At 41.3% G+C, this 24,066-nt stretch overlaps 1 protein-coding gene across 4 annotated transcripts in view; it reads left to right on the top strand.

The window, feature by feature from the left end:
• DOK6 (docking protein 6) overlaps positions 1-24,066 on the top strand; it is a 484,934-nt gene that overhangs the window by 302,090 nt on the left and 158,778 nt on the right. For 3 of the 4 annotated variants that reach the window (XR_003095549.1, XM_006029876.2, XM_025211348.1), the window contains exon 5: positions 12,813-13,002. Coding sequence is in view for 3 of the 4 variants with exons in the window: in XM_006029876.2 (XP_006029938.1) it covers positions 12,813-13,002 (190 nt within the window). In the remaining variant the exon portion in view is untranslated. The remainder of the gene's footprint in view (positions 1-12,812; positions 13,003-24,066) is intronic. The other variant, XM_014522834.2, reaches the window with a different exon arrangement.

The following is a 24,066-nucleotide window of genomic DNA, read 5'->3' as shown; positions in this document are numbered from 1 at the left end:
GCCACCAAAATAGAAATCGTAAATACGTCTTATAAAAGTTGCGCTCGAAGACGGGAAGAGGTGGGCGGTGGATCAGGCCGCCAAGCTCCTCTGGATCTCACACAGGGTCTCTATTACCCTGCCGTGTACCCAGAGTCCCCACGAGATGGATGTGGAGTCCTCTTCGGCTTTGGGGGGAACCGCTCCAGCATTCCTCTTGCAACTCGAGCAATGCACTCTGCAAAAGAAGCTGCAGAAAAGGCGGGAAACTGGTCCCTGCACCGGAGTCTCCTCTTGCTACAGGAAACTCCCGTGCAATGCTCTGCAACTTAACGTGGATAATTCTGATGCCGAAGCACGCACACACAATCATGCCTTTTGGGTCATGACATTAATAAATGTGTAGATGCGCCCGTTGAGTGTAACTTAAATTTTTACACTTAGGGTAGGCATTTGGAGAAGTTAGGGGAATTCGGAGAAGTTATGGGGAGGTTAGGGTTAAAAATGGCCACCCAATCGAAGTCGGGATGGCGGGGGCTATTGGAAGGTTGGGGGTGGGGGGATTGGGGGAATCAGGAGGGGAGGTTGAGGGGATCGGCAGGGAAGTGGGGTCTGCGAAGGAGATAGGGGAAATCAGGGAGGCAATCAGGTCTGTATGGGGGATCAGGGGACGGGAGGAGCAAGCACAGTTTGTTGGGGGGGGCTTGGGGGATAGGGGTGGCAAGTCGAGGGAATCAAGTGGGGGAGGGGGGTTAGTGATGTTCATGATGGATTGGCAGGATCAGAAAGGCTAGCAGAGTCTGCAGGGGGACTTGGGATAATGGGGGGATGCTTCCCCCCCACGAAGGCAAGGGGCTCTTTTTATCCCCTCCACCCCAGATGAACAAGCCCCCTGGCAAACCAACCCCCCTGATCCAACCCACCTTTAGGTATGCAAGTGGGTGAAATAAATTAGGTTGGATGGTTATTTTAATCTGATCTAACCTCCACCTAACCTCCCTAAATATCTGTACATACCCTTAGTGGTTTCAGGATTTGAAATATGGTTAGCCAGTAATATATAAGCAATATGAACATATTAGACAGCTTTCCTCTTTTGAAAACTACATTTCCCCACCACACTTGGTTCTCATTTGTGACAAAGCAATATTTTGCAGTATGCTCTTTCTTTGGCAGACTGGGAGAATGTTTGTTTCTGGATATAAGTGACTTTTATTAAGATCTATTATCAACATTTTAATGTCACTTGATTGATGTTGAAGTTTGCACTGGAAGACTTATTTGAAATAAACTGGCTGTTTCATGGCTTTGAGTTTTTGATGGCTGGTTAACAAGACATGAAATAATTTTATATTTTTTTCTCTAGATGTACAATCCTTTGTTACACTCACAACACTATATTTATTACAGTGAGATAAGAGCTAAGCAAGCCTAAAGATGTATGCAGTGGTTTCAATGGGAACCTCTTGCTGAAGAAGTTCTGATCATCAGGGAATAGAATTTTAAGCAATTGCTGTACAATGTACACCTTTAACAGTCTGAATGCCTCATTGTAACCTATCTTCATTAGTATTCATAAGAGGTATTATTGTACATGTTAATGCCTCAAGTCCAGGACTGAAACTGGCTTTTAGATGTTTCCTTTTTGTATCCCAATCTTGGAAACTAATGTAATTAGTTTAGAAAAAAAAAGGTGAAGGAACTTGAGAATAGAGATGAACCTCCCTTTACATTTGTTTTTTCAAAAAGCCCATGGCTGCCGGATCCCTGCAATCACATTATCCACAATGACCCATTTTCTGCTTAAACCATACTGATCTTTTTGCGATTATAAATCCTTTGGGGGTGGGTGGGGGTGTGTCTGAGATGTTTATACAACACCTATTACAGTGGACTAGATGATATCCATAGAGCTATAGCTACAGGCAAAGAAGCTCTTGAGTGATATTTGGTTTTGGTATTGTTGGTATCCACACTTTCACACTTCTGAGTTTGATGAGCTGCTGACACAGGAAATATAAGGAACCTGATGTAGGACCTGAAATCATGTCTTTGCCTTAATATATTGTGATGCAGTTTGAGGGCCCTGTTACATGGTAATTTTGGGCAGCTCTTGGAGCTCTTAACACCTGATTATGTACACATTAACACACAAACTGGTTTTTAAGCACCCATTAGGTGGCTTAAAGTTATGCCACTCTAGGGCAGGATTTTCTCTGATTCATGTTACCCAGGTAGTTTTACACTGAGGTATAGCCACTCCAAGCTACACATTAGTATAAAAACTGTACCTGCTCCCCACCTTCCCCACTGGCCCAGATTGCGGGTGCTCCCCACCCTCTTCCAGTGACCCACTGTCTGCCTCTGCACTCTCCCAAACACCCCAGATCCCTGCTCTTTGACCCTCTGCCCCATCCCCCAACTGAACCTGGGGCTGCCTGTGCTGTCTGTTCCAGGGGAGCAGGCGAGAAAGGATTAAACTGCCTGTCTGGCTGCTGCCACCACTACTGCTCTCTGGGCAGCAGCCTAACAATGGTGGCTGCAGGGACTGGGTAGGCAAGTTAACTATTTCCTGCTTGCTCACCTGGGATAGACAACATGTGCAACCACAAGCAAGCTGGAGTGGGTAGGAACCCCAAGGAGCAAGGGGGCAGCCCCTAAGGTGGGGGGACTGGGAAAACCCCAGGGGGCAAGCCCAGAATGGGACAGAGAGTGGAATTTTTTATCTTTCAGTCCTCCAAACTTCTGCTGGCCTGAATGTGTGACTGCTCCAATCTCAAGCTAGCACTAACACCAGTCAACATTTGAGCAGCTCAGCTCACAGTGTAATGTGTAACAAGGCCCTGAATTTGCTGATCAAAACTTGATGGCAGAAAAAGTGGCACTATTTTACTTTGTTTAACTGGGCTATTCCATGTGCTGTTAATTTGAAGTAGGCTTCCTGAGCAGTAAGGCCTACATGTGCTTCCTTTTGGGAGTAGATTTGCTCCCGCCCTGCTCTGCCCCGCCTGCAGCAGCCAGGGGGAGCTCCAGGCTCTCCCTGTACTCCTCTCCCACTAGCCCAGGGACTGGCAAGGGGCATGTAGTGGTACCAGTAGGCATGGGACCAGGAGACAACTCTGCCAGCTGCTGCAGCAACTAGCTCCTGGCCCTATGCACATTAGGAGGGGACCTGATGTGCACAGGGTCAGGAGAGAGCTGCCCCTACAGCACGCAGAGCTTTCCTAGCCCCATGCACATCCAGACACATAGCTGCCAGCAAGACCCCTGCTGGGCAGGAGGTTTTCTAGGGACTGTTCAGGATGTGGGACAGCTGCGGCCAAGCCTCCTGCTGGGCAGGGGGACAGAGGGCTTGCCGGCAGCTGCCCTGCCTTTCTGCATGGGGCTGGCTGCTCTAGGAGACAAGTGAAGGCTGGTTTCCCAGCCCCAACTCACCTCAGAGCAGCCAGCTCCATGTGGGGAGCAGGGACAGGGGGCAGAGAGCGTCCCAGTCCTGGCACTGATCAGCTCCCAGCTCCTGCAGGGAGCCGGGAAGCTGAGCAGCATTAGGATCGGGGACAGGGAGCTCCCTGTCCCCTGTGGCCCCCTGCTGGCTAGGCTGGCCAGGAGCAAATTTGCTCCCAGCCAGCATCTGCACATGTTTTATTGCTCAGTATCTACTGCACAGTTAGTTTGCTACCTGTATTTGTAAGTAGTAGCTAACTGTGCAATAGACTAATTTACTGAACAGTAAATGTGAACACATGTAGACAGTGACACTTTACTGCTCAGTAGACTAATCTACTACACAGTAAAGCATCGTGTGTAGACACAGCCATTGACTGGCTTTCTCTGCTTATAGTTTGATCCTTCAGACCAGTTAAATCAAACTGTTTCACTGCTTTAGAGTATTATTATTGTTAGATTATGTAATATATCCATTACAAATAAGTGGTAATTGCTTGAATGACTCACTTTAGGTGCAACCAGTGCAACATCTGTTTTCAATTAATATTGCTCAGGTTTTTGGTATCTTCCACAATTTAAAAGTAGTCTGTCGTTTGGTATAATCTCCATTAACAACTGAAAAGGTCTGTGGTTCATCCTTAGCTTTATCCTGAGAGTAAAAATGGCATGCCACTATAATTGAATGTGTTTCCTTTTTCTTAGGACATGTATATGATTCTTCTTTCAAAAAATATACACAAAGAAAAAGTAAATATTTCCCTGGTATATTTCTAGTGCTAAAATAAATATACATGTAGGTTTGTCAAGAAAAAGACAGCTTCATTTTTCTGAAGGAAAATGGAAACATAGAATGAACATTTCTTTAAAAGGATCCTTCTATGAACCTTTGTTATTCTTGGTATCTTGGATTATCTGTTACTATGTAAGTACTATGTATCCAGAACTGAATACTTGTTTAACATAGAAGTGCTTTCATGTCAGTGGGAAAACTCCCATCAACTGTAGCTGCCTTTTGATCAATCCCTTAGGGCCATAATTTCAAAACTGTTCAGTTCATGTGTAGGTAATAGTTGATTTATAACTTCTACTAAATCAATACAGTAAAATGAACAATAAACATTTTAATATAATATAATATAATATTTACTAAAAGTATACAATAAGATCACATTTTACCAGTTTAAACAAAATTAAAACAGATGATAGCATATGATGAAACAAAAACCAGGTAAGATAAAGCCGTGGATAATAAAATAAAACAAGAATTCTATTTCATTTTGGCTCTTATTCTTTGTGTAAGTAATATAAATAACACCTAAGGAGTATAAGGGCTGTGACTTGTTAAAGAGAAAAGACAGACTGTTTTTTCATTTGCCCATTATTTAAAATTTTCCACTAATGGTGAGATCCATTTGTCTTTTATTTCTTCAAAGAAAAAACAAGACCATAAATAGTGATTTAAGCAATCTATCTCATTCTTCCTTCAAGAACATATTCTGTCAGAATATAGGTCTGACACCACTTACCTGTGACAACTGCAAATCTCATTAGAGTGAATCACAGTCTAGTAATGGCCTCTTGTTGTTTGTAATTTTATACTCCAGATAAGTAAGTGTATATGCTAAAAAGAGTGCTTTATCAATCTCAAAAAATGGTAAACTTGAGAATCTCACTGCCTGCATATCTGTCTGTATGCTGGTTTCCTTAATTCCTAAATATATGCCTTATTTTAAATATATAGAAAATATTACATAATTGATTCTCAGTGCATTTCCCAGACCATTTGTTTGAAGGAGAATATGTATTTTATTTAACCAGCCAAGCAAGGGTTTATTTGGGTTCCAAAATGCACTTCTTAGGGTATCTGATAGGTGTAAGAGATCTAATTTTCATCCATTAATTTAGAATTCTTAATTGAGCTAAGGTTCATCAATATCATTTCATAGCACATGAACAACCCTGCCATAAAATTAGGTAGATCAAAAAGCCACCGTAATAAGTAATTAGAGATATTTTCTATTTTTGAATCAACAATGGGGTCAGCAGCCCTTAGTTCTGTTCCATACAATGAAGTGGAGTCTACCTTAGATCTGTGTAAGATCTATAAACCTTTAATGCTGCCAGTACCACCATTTTGCCTGTCATTATAAAAGGATAAAACTTCACCCAAGGCTTTTTTTCAATGTGTTTATGTGCTTATTCCAGTTCAGATTTTTATTAAAATAGATTGTAAGGTACTTACATGAAGACACCATCTCTATTTTTTTTTCTTGTAAAAAAATCAAATATCTTTCTTCCTTTCATGTTGCTGAAAAGTGCCTAATAACCCTTGGAGGCTTGTTTAGGATAGTGACATTAAGAATGCATCCTCTGCATAAATAAAGATAGGGTCATCCAATAATATGGATCATGGCTACATGGAATTGATTCCCAGTTCACGTGTTTTAAATCTTTCAAAAAGAGATTAATAAGTATAGCAAGCATCCTTGTTATACCCCTGCCTGTCTTAGTTGGGAAACTATTGGACAGGGCATCTCCAATCCCATAACACACCTTAAATGCTGAATTTGAATAGTAACAATTAATTGTAAAAAAGCTTTATCCATTCATATTACCCAGTTTTCCCCATAATTTTAATCTATTTATGGAGTCAAAAGTTCCTTTTAGACCAAGGAAGGCTACATATAAATGATTTTGTCTTTTTATATATTACATGCTAAATAATACATCAAAAACAATGATCCATTAATTAATTTTGTGTAGGCATCAAAATAAGGGGTACCTGCTTGGCTTTGTATATCCAATTGCAGGCCAAATTCTCCCCTTTATACTAACTTTACCCAATAAAACTGCATTGATTTAAATGAGGCAGGAGGAAATGGATGCGTGTATGCAGACATTAGTTAGGACTTTGCTTAGCAATAACAACTAATTGTGCAAAATGGTGCCTTTGTGTAAGCAGGGTAAAGTTCCTTTCTTGTTTTATCATATTTGCTTTGATTTCTAAGATGCATTTAAAAATTAATTCTAATGCCAGATTTTTGTGCTAGTTTGAAAATGAATTAATTTGTCACTTTTTCTCTTGTATGCTATCATTGATTAATACATCAAAATATTTAGCAAGGTTTTCTATCTTTAGATAACCATTTTGTTGTTTTTATTTTATAAGTATTCGTTATGTAGTGTCACAATATTAGATTCCCCGTTCCTGCCTTTCATTTGCAGCAAATTTGGTAATTGCCTTTGTATGGAATGTAATTTTTTATAGTGAACAAACTTTAGTCCCCCAAATAGTTTAGTAATTTGTTTATAATGGGTGTTTAAATTACAAACTTATTCAGTGCTTACAAAAGATTTTAGAATTCAATTACACACACCTGTCTCATTTTAGAGCATTTTTTATGGCCTCTTGAAATATTACCTAAGATTCTGTGTATGAGAGTCTTGTTCATATTTTATTCATTTTTCTATCTTCCTTAAGCCATTGTTTGAAATTTGATAAAGAGCAATACATTTATAGCTAGTATTGCTCAGATAAAAAACCTATTTACAATTTTTAAAATCTTTTTAGTATCTAATAGGAATCAGAGTCTAAGGGTTCTGAACCTGAACTTGTACCATCTTTTGAATCATCAACCTTGAAGTTTCTTCACTACCTTACTGACTTATCCATTAAATAATTCAGTTACAGTGGTCTTGATATTTTATTAGGAACTTAATAAAACTTTCTGCCAGTTTTTAAAAGACGCAAAAATAATTACCTTGTAAGAGATAAGGACCAGTTCCTACATGAGAATAAATTGGAGTAGCTTTATTGAATTCTAAGGAATTATATCCCCATACTAGGAAGGATCTGCTTTATTTTATTTTTGTACATGGGTTCTGGCAGTATCTTTCCTTTAAAAATTCCAGGCTATAGACTAACAAGTCACTGCTATAAATATTATTGGAAATTTCACTGTTCCAAAGGAAGGAGCTCTGTTGTCTGCCTGGAAATGATCAATTGATTGTCAGTAGTTGAAGGACCAGAATTTGAAAATCAGTACCTTCTAGATAAAGACTGGTTTATTGAGCACAGATTTCATTTAAAATAGAATGCATTTCTCTAAACAAGTTTCCTACTATACTGGCTTCTTCATACTGTATCCCCTTTTTTCCCTATACCTCTTTGTCCATTAAAACCCTGAGGTGTAGGATTACTTGGTTCTGTTTAAAGTTTTCCATCCAGGATGATTTGCAAAAGGTCAAATGATACAGTGTTTAGAACCCAGAATCATTTGCTTCCCTAATGTAAATGTACATGTAGTTGAAGGATTTTAGATATTTTTATGATTGCTTCCACCTGGAAAGATGTGGGCAGTGGAGTACCACAAGGCTTGGTCCTTGGACCTGTGCTGTTCAATGTCTTCATCAGTGACTTAGATGTGGGCATGGAGAGCACTCTGTCCAAATTCACAGATGATAACAAATTATGGGCTAAAGTTAACACACTGGAGGATAGGGAATGAATCCAGGCAGGAGAAATGGACAGAATGAAAAATGGGCAGAATGAAAGAGGATGCAGTTCAACAAAGAGAAGTGCAAAGTGCTGCACCTAGGGAGAAGGAATCGCCAACACACTTAAAGGCTGGGGAGGGACCTTCTCAGCAGCACACTAGTGGAAAGGGATCTCAGGGTCATTGTTGATACCAAGATGAACATGAGTCATCAATGTGATGAAGTGATCAGTAAAGCTAACTGCACTTTATCATGCATTACCAGGTGCATGATGAACAGGTCCAGGGAAGTAATACTTCCCCTCTATGCAGCTCTGGTCAAGCTGTAGTTGGAGTACTGTGTCCAGTTTTGGGTACCATACTTCAAGAGGGATGTGGACAACCTCAAGAGGGTCGAGAGGAGAGCCAATTGTATGGGTAGGGGCCTGCAGGCAAATCCCTACAAGGAGAGCTTGAGGGACCTGGATTTCTTCAGCCTCCGCAAGAGAAGGCTAAGAGATGATCTTGTGGCCACCTAAAATTTCTCAGCAGGGGGCCATGGGTGACTGGTGCCTCCTGAGTCTGTGGGGGTATCAGCGGCCAAGCGCTGACCAGGGCAGGGGGGGTCCCCCAGAGGTGAGTCACCAATCCCGGAAGTGCTGGTGGCAATACCAGAAGTGCTGCTGGTGCTTCTCTTGGCACCACTACTCCCCAGTCAGTGAGAGCCAATCTCGGGGGGGCACGTGCCTCCTCATGCCCCCCCCCCCACGCATTGCCTCCATTTTGTCTAGGTCAGCGGTTCCCAATCTGTGGTATGGGTACCACCATTGGTATGCAGACAACCTGTCAGTGGTACCTGTTAACAGATTTATTATAATTATTTTATACGACAAAAATTTGCTGGTGGTACTTAAGGTTGTAGCATTTTAAATTGGTGGTGCACAATCTGTCAGAGTTTGAGAACTTCTTTTCTAGGTCACATTAATGATTTCTACAAAGTAGTATTATTTTCCTATTACATTACACTGATATTAAGAAACTTACTCAAGATTACTCAGGCAGTTTGTAGCAAAGGTGAGTCTAAGGCTCATTAAAAAGAAAAAAAAGAAAAAGCCTAGTTCAGTACCTTTAAATATTGTCATTTTCATTGACAGCTGCTCTGTCATCATGTAGTTGGGAAGAGAGTTTACCTCTAAGGACCAGTTTTTTTGCTTTGACTTTTTGTGAAGACATCTGAAAAAACATTATCTGGTAGTGTGGCAGATTTTTCCCTATATTTTAGGTTTTTACAGTATTCACTGTTTCCCTTACAACTTCCTTTTTCCTGCAGACTCATAAATTTTATTTTGTTTCAAAACAAAATATAAAATATGTAAAAAGAACAAAAAAACAACAGCATTCACTCCTCCAGCTCACGTATGAATAAGTTGTTTTATTGCCAGCCTGAAAAAGCTCCTGTGGTACTTGTTTTCCTTGCAGCTGATGTTCAGTTTAATAAGATACATTTTCCCTTAATCCATGACATCTCACCTTAGCCACTGACCTTCAGTAGAGAGTAGACAAATGTCTCCTGACAGTTTGAGTACGTGAGGTCTCCTGTGTGCCCTTATGCAACAAAATATTCTCAAACAGTTCCAAGACGGTAGATTGCTGGTTTCCCCCTGCCCCCACCCACATTCTCTGTGTATATCCTGGTAACTTAACTCAAGCTGATGTTTTCTCTGCATCTTCAAATTTATTTTCACATTTACAGTGGAAACTAAATTAACCAGATTCTATTTTATATGTGCCTTTAGGAATAAATAGTGGTAGAGGTTTCCTTTGCTTTATGCAGGTTCTGTATGTACAAATTCGCTCTTATGCGATGACCCTTTTTATACCAAAAATTCATCATATGCAAGGTAAATTCACTCTTATTCGATCGATACGGTGGAAGCCCACAATTGGATGCTTTGTGTGGTGCATTGTGGGAGTGACGCACCAAAATATAGTCTCCTGTGTGGATCCACGTGTTTCTATAGTTGCCATCCCCATTATGGCTTCTAAGCATCCTGCTAGCTTATCTCCTATCCCTCTCCCGGGTCCATCAATTAAGCCTTCACCACCCTCTCTTCACACCAGCTAAACATTCACCATCACCCTGTGCTTGTGTGTACTGTCTGATCATGGGTGACTGGTGCCCCCAGCGGCCAGTCAGTGACCAAGGGGAGAGAGGTCCCCCCACAGCAGATCGCACCGACCGGGTGGAGGGGTCCCCCCACGGCCAATCACACTGACCCAGAAGTGGCAGTGGTGTGCCACTGGCACTTCTGAGTGGGCATGATTGGCCCCAGAGGAACTGCGGGGATCACTTCTCCTGGAGCCCCCACTCCCCAGCTGGTGCTCTCAAGGGGGACACCAGTGGTCTCGCCTGCCCCCCCTACCCAGGAATGCTGGCTATCAGAGGGTGCACCAGTGCTCTCAGGGGGTTCACGTCCAACCTCATGCACCCCCCAAGAGTTGCCACTTCTGATGTTGGTGAGAACCAAAATTGTCTTGTAACAGTGGTAGAAATGGTGGGGAGCCCTGGGCTGCCTGCTCCCCCATCTCTGCATTTGTCGTGGCACTCACTGCTTTGGTGTGGCTTGTGTCCCTTTTTTTCCAGGTTTTTTTCCAAGTGACCGTAAGGGAAAATTCTCTACAGTGATTTTAATTCTGCATGCTAAACGATTTGTGCTTTCTACCAAAGGCTTTCAGTAAACATTGGGGGTTTCACACTTGGTATCGTAGTCATAAAATGCAACTTACAGGACTAACGCCCATTAGTGTGATTAATGAGAAACTGTCTAAAAAAAGAGGTTGAATGGCTATGAGATTGAGTGAATCAACTAGGGAGGCATTAATGGGGCAAAACTAAATGGACTGAGACAGAATAATATTGGGATGACAAGTTTACATATAGCTACGCAGAACTGCAAATCTCACTATATATCTGATAGTTCATTGGTCACATTAATTTCTCTACCAAATTTTCTTCATTTTTAGCATATTTTAAGGCTCTCATTTATGACTTCACTGAACTGTCCAATATTGTATTTACTAAAGATTTTAAATATCTAAATTACTCTCTTGGTTGCTGGCTTTCACACGTAACTTAAGTGTCCCACACAGGGACAGTGCACTTCCAGCTGCCTCACACCATAAGTGCAATTATGTGGCTGCAGCTAAAGTGTTTTTATTCTGTCCTTACTTCCCAAGTCCCAGCAGAAAATAGGTGAGGCTCTGTTCCCCCGGGCACCACCTGGGATAACAAGGAATAATAGCCACAAATTGATTGAGAGCAGGTTCAAGTTTGATATCAGGAGATATTACTTTATGGTTAGGGCTGCCAGGCTCTGAAACGGGCTCCCAAAAAAGGTGGTGCTCTCCCCTACCTTGCAGGTCTTCAAGCAGAGGTTGGATAGATATTTGGCTGGGGTATTGTGATCCCAGCACTAATTCTTGCCCAGGGCAGGGGTCAGATTTGATGATCTCTTCAGGTCCCTTCCAATCCTAGAAACTATGAAACTATGAAGTTGGTGTCTCAGTCAGCTGCCATGGTCGCCATTTATATAAATGACTGTCTCTACATAGCATTTTGAAATGAACGTTACAAGTTTTAATTCCTTTAACATTTTTGAGACACTGAAATATTGTCCAAGAAAAATTCTGCACAAATCCATTTTTCTTTTATTTAATATTTTAAGGCATTTTTTTCCTAATTGGCCTTAATTTTCAACAACATTTTTATATAATGAACATTCTCCATGCCACATCTTGATTTATTATTTTATTAATGGTGGGGTTTGAATATCACCTTTATATGCAGTAACAAAGTACCTACATAAGTGCATGTCTTAAATCTAAAAATGAAAGGAAATTCTGTTTTGTAAATCTAAGTATATATTCTGCTCCATATCATGCAATTTTGCCTTGAAATTTGAGAGGCCACAGAATTAAATATATCCCAACATTTTCCAATACATATAGCCTCATAGTTGACGGCTTTTTTCCCCTCTAAAAGTCATTCAGAGTAAAAGTAGCATGCTTAAAAATAAACTGCTATTTGATTTGGCACTATCATCATGGGCAGTTCCCATCCATTGTAAGTGGTGTTTTTTATCTTCTAATCATTCAAAAGCTTCTTGTGACTTTCTTTGTTTACTTAACTTGTCTAGATACTTTTAAAAAAGTGTTACCCTTCTTTTGGCTTCTTGTTCAGTGTGTTAAAGTGCTTAAATCAAGCAGTGACAGGTGATATGGTAAAGATTGTTAAATTATGAATGAAAATATAGCAAATTATATTTTTCAAGACAAATGCAAGAAAAAATTATGAACTGAACCTTATTGACAAATGGACGTCTAGTTATACAAATATAGCAAATCATAAGAATGAAACGATCCTCTAATTGGCAGCTAGAACATATGCACAAACATACTTTTCAGTGTAATAGATGCAAAGATGGTTGCCAATGCACCTGTTGCTGTATGCTTTGATAAGGGAAGGATCCTCCAAGTTGTTATGCCAGTGTGATTCACATTGTAGCAAGGATCCTCCCCTTTACTGGAAGGTCAGTGGTTTCATGAGTTATTGAGGACAGTGAAACCTGCCAAGGTGAAAGTACTTGCAAGTTATCAGTGGACAAAAATAAGGTTTCAATGAACTGTGGTGCTACATGTACTATGTGTAAAATTCATGGGAAAGAACCTCCTCTGATGTAAATTGCCATAGTGATGTTGATTTTAGTAGAGCTCTGCTGCCTTAGACCAACTGAGAATCTGCCCCATCGTTTTTGGACGCTCCCTATCCATTGAAATAAGTGTTATAACAGTTTTTCAAGCTAATGCTTGTTTTCACCAGGTTTCTTTCTTGTTTTACTTTTTCCTTTCTAGAGCGTTTCAACGTGTATCTTATGCCTACACCAAATTTAGATATCTATGGGGAATGTACAATGCAGATCACACATGAAAACATCTATCTCTGGGATATTCACAATGCCAAGGTCAAGCTGGTCATGTGGCCTCTGAGTTCCCTGAGGAGATATGGACGTGACTCAACGTGGTTCACATTTGAGTCTGGAAGGTAAGAACTAAAGAAGAAGGAATAAAATTATTTTTGACCTATTGCTTGATGATTAGGAGAGAGATTTTTAGCATGGAAACTTTTGACCAATATTTGTTAAAAATTGCCTGCTTGTGCCTAGATTTTGAAGATAATATATTTTGTGTAGGATTTTATAAATGTGTACTGATGGATGGAAAAAGACTGTCATTTGTAACAGACGGATACTCCAAGTTAGGCTGGTCCTTCACACATGAGTAAACAAGGATATATATTGGGCATAGTTTCCCATTTTTGTATATTACTTCTCAAAATTGCTTGATATTCAAATGCACCATAGCATTCTTAACATTTAAGAGTACTGGCACAGTGTAAATGCTACTTTTCAGTTCTGTGTCCAGCTTTCTTCCATGTGTACATTTTGTAGGGTTGTATTCCAGACAGTAACGGTCACTGAGTTCTCAGATTTTAGTATTAGAAATATAGTTACACTCACAGAAGCTAAGGGGATATGGGTGTGAGTATCTGATGCAGAAAAATTAAGTGCTAGGAAAAAACCCTGTCTTAGATTTGAATATAAGTGGAGGGAGGAACAGGAGCTGTGGCTCTGACTTGAGCCTGGAGTTGGAATCAGAGTAGCTGCTGCCCCCTGCACCACTTTGCTCCCACCACTACCCCCACTCTGTTTCCCCCCCTCCTTCTCTCTAATACTTATCTTCCCATCACAACTCTGCCCCAGGCCAGGGGGCACATGCTGCCTCTGCCCCAACCTGGCCACACAGCAACAGTCCCAATGGTAGCAGCTCTGGCCCCAGCAGTCAGACTGGGGTTAGGGCTGGTGCTTCTGCCCCCAAAACTGCTGTTGTGTGGACAGATTGGGGCAAGAAGCAGTATGTGCTCCATACTCCCTTTCCTGAGCTGGAGTGGGGTGGGAACCAGAACTATGACAGGAGAGTAGTGGGGGGAGGATGCAGAAGTGGCAGCAGGGGTGACGGTGGTGGACAGAAAAGCGTGGCACATGGGGGTGGCAGTGCTGAAGGCAAGCAACAGGGTGTGCAGGTACAGCTGGGCAGGTGGGGGCAGTAAATGTGGGACAGGTAGTGGAGGGGCAAATAACACAGGGAAAGATACAAGGGGTTCACACACTGAGGGGGGACGAGTAGCAGGGCAGAAAGTGGCTGGGAGGTAGATGGAAAAGAGTTCAGGCACCAGGATGGGGCAGGCATGGAGGTGGGGCAGACAGTCAGAGGGCAAGGATTCTCCTACTAACTGCCCCCTACCACTGCTTGCCCTGTGGGAGTAGTATGGGGGATAAATATAAGATGATCCTCCAAAATTAGATTCGATACATAAAAATTTATAACAAATTTATAAATTTTCCATGTCAAGAATCTTAAATTCAAAGTTGTCTTGAATTTAGATTAATATGGTAATTACCTCACTGTCACTTCTTTTCCCAGGCCAATTTAAAATATGTCTCGCTCTTCTTTTACTCGTCTCTCAACTTCTGTTGTTGCATTTTTCACCCCATGTACTCTGTCTGCTTTTCTCTCTTTGTTACTTGCTTAGTATCTTTCTACTGCTCATTGTATCCATCAGCCCTTCAGTCCCTATTTTTTATTTTGTCTTTTTACTCTCAGTTCTGTTTTTAATATTCTCCCAAAAGTGACTCCATGCATGCAGAGTCCCGAACTCTACAGAGGGAGCTGCAGAATGTAGGTCTTTGGAATAGTAACATTTAGGGTGGGTGGGAAACAGGAGGTTGTACATATGTACGGTATATATTAAAAGGAATAATAGCATGTTCAGTGTTGTTTGGAGTGGCAGTAAGTAGACTTGCACAGATATAATAAAATTAAAATCCTAAATACTAAGATAGGTAGTGATCAAAAACTCTATGCGGCTTATTTTTTTTATCATAGTTCGTTGTATTATAGGAAAGAAGGGGTGGAAGGGACTTCACAAAGTCATCTAATCTAGCCCTATACTCAATGCAGGATCATCCTAGACTAAACTGTCTCAGCCAAGTGCCTGTCTAACCTGCTCTTGAAAACTTCCCAAGATGAAAATTCCACATTTTCTCTAGATCATGTGTTCCAATACTTGACCAACCTCATAGTCAAAATTTTCCCCTAATCTCCAAGCTACATTTCTCCTGATGCAGCTTGAAGCCATTGTTCCTAGTCCCATCCCCCATAGCCACAGAGAAAGTCTATCTCCATCCTCTCTCTAATCACCCTTCAGGTAGTTGAAAACTGTTATCCCTCAGTCTTTTGTTCTCCGCATTAAATAATGCTAGTTCTTTCAGCCCATCCTGGGAGTCTTATGTCCCAGGCCCCAATCATTTGTGTTGCTCTCTGCTGGACTCTATCCAAGCTGTCCATATCCTTCCTTAAGTGTTGACCCATTAACTGGACTCAGCACTCCAAGTGAGGCTTCACCAGTGCTGAATATTGTGGAAGGATCACTTCTCTTGTTATGCAAGTGACAGTATGCTGTTGGCTTTTCTCACAACATAAGCACATTATTGGCTCTCATTCAGCTTATTGGCTCATATTCAGTGTAACCCCCAGGCCCTTCTCTATAGTACTGCAGCCTAGTCAGTCATTCCCCAGTCTGTATTTGTGCGTGTATTACAAATACAGGACTTGACACTTGTCCTTGTTGAATCTTACTTGATTGATTGCAGACCATTTTTGCAATCTATCCAGGTCATTTTGCATCTTAGCCCTACCCTCCAGAGTATCTGCAACTCGTGTGTTTTCCGTGTGGTGTTGTCCACAAATTTACTAAGCATGTACTCAAACCTATCATCCCAACTGGGTACGATGATCCAACCAGTTATGTATACACCTTATGGTACTTTTGTCTATTCTGTATTCCCTTAACTTGTTAACCAGAATGTCATAGTTTCATAGTTGGTAGGGGTAAAAGGGACTTGAGCAGATCATCAAGTCTGACCCCTGCCATGGGCAGGAAAGAATACTGGGGTCAAACGACCCCGGCAAGGTGATTATCTAGCCTCCTTTTGAAGACCCCCAGGGTAGGAGCAAGCACCACTTCCCTTGGAAGTTGGTTCCAGATCCTAGCCACCCTGACTGTGAAGTAGTGCTTCCTGATGTCCAGCCTGAACGTACTCTCAGTCAACTTATGGCCATTATTCCTAGTTACTTCTGGTAGTGCTCAGGGGAACAGGGTTTCTCCCATTCCCCACTGGTCTTTCTTGGTAAATTTATAGACAGCCACCAGATCCCCTCTCAGCCTTCTCTTGTGGAGGCTGAACAAGTTCAGGTCCCATAGCCTCCCCGCACAGGGCCTGCCCTGCTTCCCCCTGATCATGCGAGTGGCCCTCCTTTGGACTCTCTCAATGCTGGCCACATCCCTCCTGAAGTGCAGCGCCCAGAACTGGACGCAGTACTCCAACTGTGGCCTGACCAATGTCGCATAGAGGGGGAGGATCACCTCCTTGGACCTGCTCATGATGCATCTGTGGATGCATGTCAAAGTGCAGTTGGCCTTACTGGCTGCATCCTCACATTGGCAGCCCAGTCGCCTAATTTTTGGATGAGAATGGGGTGAGAGACAGTGTCGAAGGCCTTCCTAAAGTCCAGAAAGACTACATCCACCACGATACCCGTGTCCAAGGATGCTGTGACCTGGTTGTAGAAGGCAACGAGGTTGGTCTGACAGGACCTTCCCCTAATGAACCTATGTTGGTTGCCCCTAAGCATAATCTCCCCTGCTGGTTCCTCACAGATGTGTTTTTGGATAATTTTCTCAAAGAGCTTCCTCGGGACCGAGATAAGACTAACAGGCCTATAGTTTCCTGGGTCCTCCTCCCTCCCTTTTTTTTGAAAATGGGGACCACGTTGGCCCTTTTCCAATCCTCTGGCACCTCGCCAGAGCACCATGAGTGCTCATAGAACTGTGCCGGGGTCCCACAATGGCCTCTGCCAATTCCCTCAGCACATGTCATGAGAGAGTATCCAAGGGCCTACTAAAATCAAGTCCTGCCATTCCTCACATCTTTATGTATCAGGATTGATTTCAGAGAGCTGGAGAATGCTACTTCTTTTCCTTGATGTCTTCACCATTAAGAAAATGAATGGAATATCTATAACATAATTTTCTGAAAACCTACAATTACTAACCAGTATTTTGGTTACAATTCCAGTGGATCAATATGTGGAGAGTAATGCAAATGCAGGTTTTGTAAAACTTTTCTGCTCCAAATCTTGTATAGCCTAACAAGACCATTCCTGAATTAGAATTGTTACCCAAACAGCATACTGATAGCAATTTTTTCAGAAGTTATATTTAAAGTTAAGAAAGATTAAGAATGAAAGGGTCAGAAAAGTCAGCAAACACAGGGTAAATAGCAATTATGAATAAAGCAGAGCAGGGTTATTTATTGTCTTGGTGAGTGCTGGTTAGCTGGATAGTTGGCAGTTCTGGGGCAGGTCTCTCTCTTTTTCAAACATAAGCTTGTGGTAAAAAATGAAATTTCTATATAAGAGCAAAATTTGTTTTTGAACCCTTGACGTGTATAATCAGTATTTACAACTTTAGAATGTATATATATATCCAGTAAGAAGCAATAAATCTACCAGTTTTCCCACGTAAGTCTACTATCATAATTCAAAATGTGTCTACAAATCAGATTATAATTCAGATAATATTTCTATTTTCCACTCTTCTTATAATACATAGAACATCAAGACTGATGAAAAGTGGATTGCTTTTCTTTATTTTGGTATTGTGAGTTACTTCTGTCTTTATCTGTTACACATATTTTCTTTCCTCTGATCTCTCCCTTGTTCATTTGAGAGTTCTTGACTTCTTGAGAGTTATTTATCTGTTTTGATACTATTTATATGGCAATTTACATAGGAAAAATGAAACTAAACTATAAGGCCCCACAAATCAGGATCACAAGGCAATGCAACACTAATGTACATTAAAAAAATTACCCTTGGCTTTATTTTATATTCATTATCTCCCACATCTCCCTGAACATGATTATTGCCCATTCCTTTGATCTCTTCATCTTGTAATACAGCAGATTCCTGATGCATTGTCTCTTATAACAAATTAAAAGCTGATCTGTGTTTTGAAAGGAGGTACACATATGAGGCTTAAATGTGGATAATTGCTTTATATAAAATACTTTTGTATTTTGTAATAAATATTTTTATTGAGCATTATCAGCTATGCAGTGAAGAAACGTGTTTGATCTGCATTAATGTTAAGGGTTCTTTTTATATTTTATTTATTTACAGGTACAATTCTGTAAGTACTTTGCTTCACAAGAATTCCCATGGAAATGGACAGGGCTACTCACTGAGACAGAAGCTATTCATAGTAAATATGGGAAACAAAATTAGGTCTTCAGTCATTATATTTTACAAATATGTAATACCCTTATATCTATATGTAGGACCCTACTGAATTCATGGCAGAAGTGGGCTGCACTGCATCTCCTTTAATCTTGCAGGTTACTTTGTGCACCCTCTTGCCGCTGATTGGTGGAGGGGCCCCACTTGCAGCTCGCTCCTGATTGATAGGGAAGTAAAAACTGCAGTTTTAAACATGGCTCTGTTTTTGCCTCCTGCCACTAATTGGCCAAGGGGGCCTGGTGGCCCCGCTGCTTGCTGCTGATCATATATAAGTCCATGGTTTTTGCCTCCTGGAAAATCAGAAGCAAGCAGTGAACAGCAGGGCCACCAGGGACTCACCGCCAATCAGTGGTGGCGGGGTGTGGTGTGGTATGGTGAAAAGGCCAAGATTAAAGGAGCTGCTGTGCAGCACACTTCAGGCATAATGTAGGTAAATCCCTAGTTATGCATGTTCAGGGTGGCTAAATCAAGCAAAAAATTGCAGCTCTGATCCAAGTTAAGGTCACCTGTGGAAGTGAACCAACTTAGACTGGGAATGGGATAACTCAATATATCAGATGCCTGTATGCGCACCCTGGGGCTGGGAAACCCCAGCCACTTGCCCCAGCCCTAGGGCTATGCTCTTCCTACCCTCCCAACCCTGACCACGCAATTTTTAGTAACTCAATCCCCCCTCCCCCAGCTGAAAAATAGACCCATGTCCTGGGACATTGATTCTGGTTTTCCCGTGTGGCTTCTGGAACTGGCAAATTCCTGTTCAGGCTTAAAGTAAACTGTGTTGACATAAACAAAGTACGGTGACTGACTGTATGAATCTAGGGTTGGTAGGAAACATAATGGCAAGAAAGTAACAAGACAGGTCCAAGTAAAACATCTCCAGGTAAAAAGTTTGTACAGGATAGTAAAAAACAATCCAAAAGCTATTAGCTGGGAAGATGGTACTTCCAACTTCCAGCCATAGTTTATAAGACTTTTTTTTTTTAACCAAAGTCAGGATCCAAAAGGTCAAAATGATACTAATATTCTTTTTAAAAAATATATTCCATAAAGAAAGGTGAGAGACAATTTCCAGAGACTTATTTTCAGAAATATAAACTAATACAGACACCTTTCTGTATTGGGAAGCTGAGCCTTTCCTGAATTTCTGAGAGAAGCTGCGTATGTAATAGGCTATTTGTTGTATTAAAAACCTTTCCTCACATGTTTTGCTGTATTCTGAAGGTTAGGAAAAAATAATATTTAATGTTTAGAAAGCTGCCTTGTCCCCTCTATTAGTCACTGGTCACAAGTACCCTAAGGAAAGATTTATGTGAGCTGATGTCAGTTGGACCGGCTAAGAAATTACAGTTGGTTCAGAGTGCTGTAGCCAAAGGCCCATTTTTAAGAGTGGGAAAATTGCAGGGTATCATGCCAGAAGAGTTCAAGGAAAGAGAGCCACTGCTTGAGGAGAGGGAGACCACTCAGAGAGCAAAGCAAATTTGGAGATGCTGCTAGTTCTGTAATCATAACACAGACATGTTCCTAAATATATTTTTTCTACTTTGTAGACTAGCAGATATTGGTATTTGAAGGAAATTCAAGTGTGTCCAAGTACCTTTATGCTACACAGACAGAGCCAGTAAAATATAAAACTCTTCTTTCCTTTCTCCTTGCTTGAAATAAAATAGTAATTAAATGTGATGTTCTCAGGCACTTTTAAAGCCACTTTTTAGGCATAGAATCCATTTCCATGGCTGAGAAAATTTTAAGTTCAAGGGTTACGAATGCTGACTTTGGAATAAATGCTGAACCACATTTCTTTGAATTTTCTTTCCTTTTACTTGACCTAAGGTTGATGTATTAATTTTCTCTATAGAGGATACCCAGATTCCAAGGTTATGTGAAGCAGAAAGTTCAGTGTTTGCTTCCAGCAGTATATCTGACAGATATCTTTTATTTGTCTGTCATTCTTTTGCAAGCAAGTTTTGGAGTAAGAGTGAAATGTCACAGTCAATTAACCTGTACCCGGGGGAGGGGGCAGTGAAGGAAACACCCAGAGTTTTTGCCATGTGGTTAGAAAGCATCTTTTTTCTAATACGACTAATACCTCTCGGAGTTGTTGGTTGAGTGAATTAAAACTATTAATATGGACTCTGTTTACAGTAGTTTACATGAGTTTAAGTCTTAAATATTTTTAAAATCTGAGAATATCTATTTAAGCGTGCAAAAACAAGGTGTGAATAAGGAGTTTGTTGCCTATTTTTGTTCTGATTTTATCATTAATCATAACATTATAAACTGTTTTCAAACTGTGAAAACAGATAGCACCATATCTGCTCTGAGGATAATATTTATGATAGCCATCTTGCCAAACTGAAAACTGCCTTCACCCAGCGGTGACACTCCAGTAGAGAAATATGGTACATCTTTGGAAGAACTACCCACATACCCTGCAGCAACCTGCAGAACAGTAGAAAAGCTCCTACTGACTGCACAGCCTTGGTTGTCACCTACCATCCCACACTTGAACCAAGAAAAAGGATCAACAAACTACTACAGCCTATACTTAAAAAGGACCAGACCTTGGGAGAAATAATGTGAATTCCCCTGCTCCTGGCCTTCAGACAGCACACTTATCTTGCCCAATTCATCCTCAGAAGTAAACTCACTGCTGATCAACAGGCACTTAATTCCTTAACAATAAATACAAGACCTGCCAACTCATCTCTACTGCCCCAACAACCAACACTGCCCATAACGAAACCACCATGAATCCATGGGTCATACACAAGCCTGTCCCAGAATATAGTATACCTCATCTGGTACCCTATGAAAACTATGTGGATGAAACCAGATTAAAAAGTACTCAGCAGAATGAATGGTCGCCAACAAAAGATAAAGGACCGAGATAGGTACTAGAACATGGGTAGAACATTCTTCACAGAAAAATCATTCCCTGGATAATATCACTGTTCTTTTGCTCAAAGGAAATTCACCAAACCTCTTTTAAAAGATGAGCCTGGGAGCAAATTTCATTAGACTATTGGACAGTAAGTACCAGGGACTCAACATAGACAATGACTTCATGGTCCATTATAATCTATCTGATACTTGCTAGTCACTGCACTTCACAGGTGATAAGTACCCTTCTAAGAAAATCAGATCATAAGAAGTGCTGCACTGGGTCAGACCAGCGTCCTGTCTTTGACAGAGGCAGAAATCAGTGCTTAGAGGAAGGTCATTAAAACAGATATACAGTATCTAGAGTATCTAGCCTTTAGTTATTATTCTCGCTAGCATTTACCATTATTGATTTAGAGATGCTAAAGGAAATATGTCCAACCATTCTGTTTGACAGCTATTGATATATTTATCATCCATAAATTTGTCTAATCCTCTAAACCTGCCTACGCTATCTGCTAGCTCTTGTGGCAGTGAATTCCACAAGTTAACGCCTTCTCCTTTCCAAACTGAGAAGTCCTTACCTTTTTAGTCTCTCCTGGTTTGGCAACTTCTCTGTACCCCTGATCATTTTTGATTTCCCTTCTCTGTGCCTTTTCCAATTCTAATGAATCATTTTTGAGATATAGAAACTAGAACTGCACACGGTATTCAAGATTTGGGTGCATCATGGATTTGTATCATGCCATGATGATGTTCTCTGTTTTGTTTTCAATTCCCTTTTTAATGATGGCCAATATTTTATTTACTTTTTTGGTCACTACTGCACTTTGAGATGACAATTTTAGAGAACTCTCTGTAATAACTGCAAGGTCATTTCCAGTGGAGAAGCTTTCAGGAGCTGGAGAGACTGAAAAGAGAACAGCTGAGTAGCTTTGGGTTGCTAAGGACTGCATGAGCTGGATTGTGGATGGAAGGGCTGCTTAACCCCTTTGGAGAAGGAGAGCCACTGGCTTACTGAAGAGACTGTCTGCTGTGCTGCTTGGAAATGTGGGTTGCACTGGCTTATCTCAAGAGGGGGTGAAGTCCTTCTACCCAGAGCAGAACTGAAAGCTAGCTCTGTGAGCCAGGGCCACAGAGAACCAGGAAGAGTGAGGGACTGAAGGGCTGGGATCTCCAAGTGGGAAGGACCTCAGGCTCGCTCCTGTTTTAAAAGCCAAACCTGGGCTGGCTTCTGGGGGTGTTCTTCAAGACCAAACAAGGCATATAGCAGTCCCAAGCAAGCATTCCCCTGGGAGGGCACTCCATGACATTTAATTGGATTTTCAACCAACTAACTTAAACTGGAGTAAGTTTCATTTTATTAATCTGGTTGATTTAATTGTATTTAATCATGCTTATCCCTAGACTCTCAGACTTGTCTCCAGAAATAACCACCAAAAATGTATTTATATCCATTTTTGATGGAAGAGATTGAAATGACACAATCAAATGTGCCAAAAGTGTGGGAGACTGGACATAAAAATAGCATTTGGGTTTTACAGGCCAGGTGCAGACATTGTACTTTTACCAGTATAAGTGAATGGAAACTGATCTATACCTGTAACACCCATGGGCCAGATCAGACCTACAGTGGACTAGATTTCTCAGCAGCCCCTGCCCACATTGCTGCAGCCAGTTTTCATAGAGACCCCAGAAGTGGCAGCACCATCTTGACAGTGCAGGACCAGGGTTTTCCTAGAGAAGGCCCCAGCAGTACTGGTAGAGCAGGCAGCTAGGCAAGGAGTTGTTTCAGGGCTGGGATCTTGCAGCACTGACAGCGTGGTCCAGAGCTGAGACAGATGCAATTTGCTGCCCGCATGCCCTGGGCAGGGGTGTGCAGATTGCAGCTCTGCCCCATCTCCAGACCATGCTGTCACTGCTGCAAGATCCCAGGCCTGGAGCAGCTCCCCACCCAGCCACATGCCCTGCCAGCGCTGCTGGGGCAGGTCTCCATGGTAACTCCAAAAGGCAGATGCGTGTTCTCTTCACTACTGATCTAAACTATGCCACTTACATAAAACCATGTCACTTCTTAGATTGATTCCGGCTTGGGCTTTTTGGATCTCTGTACCTACGCATAATCTGCCTCTTTCTGTCCCAGAAGCCACCTCCTCACAGTTGTTATCATTGCCCACTTAGTCATTGTTAAAATGTCTTCTCAGACTTGTTCTTAACCATTTGAAAGGGTGATGCCTCAGCAACTTTTCTTTATACTCAAATCTACTGTCTAATTCTTCCTTCTGTTATAAAGGATTCGCTAAGATATCGTTTAAACCATGTCTTTCTTTAACTGTGGGTTTTCTGAAGGTCAAGAATAATTATTTTCCCTCATCTAGATTTGAAGATATGTGTAAGTAGTGGCTATGTTTCCCGTAAGTTATTTTCCCCCAAAATTACACTGGCAGGTTTTTTTTCAGAGAATAGCACAATTACTATATCAGCAAAAATTTACTCTTGAACTCTTCAAGTAGGTAGCCTTAGTGACCTTGTTCATGTAGATAAATACGCAATAGCATGTGTATGTGTATGTATATGTGTGTGTGTATGTATGTATGTATAGAGAGAGAGAGAGAGAGAGAGAGAGAGGCAAGTTTTATACCAGTGGTGTTCAATTCATCAGGAGCTGGGGACTTGTTCTGGTGTGCAGGCCCAATCCAGTCTGTGGAGCTGGTCAGTGGTCCCAGTCTGGTGTGTAGGGTTGGCCTGTGGGGTCAGATATTTTGTGATAGGACAAGTAGTGGCAGCATCTGCTGTCATGGCTCCAAGA

Source organism: Alligator sinensis, unplaced genomic scaffold (genome assembly GCF_000455745.1).
Source record: "Alligator sinensis unplaced genomic scaffold, ASM45574v1 scaffold1213_1, whole genome shotgun sequence".
Classification (NCBI taxonomy): Eukaryota; Metazoa; Chordata; order Crocodylia; family Alligatoridae; genus Alligator; species Alligator sinensis.
The sequence above is the reverse complement of the archived record's forward strand: the minus strand, read 5'-3'. Positions and strand labels throughout refer to the sequence as shown.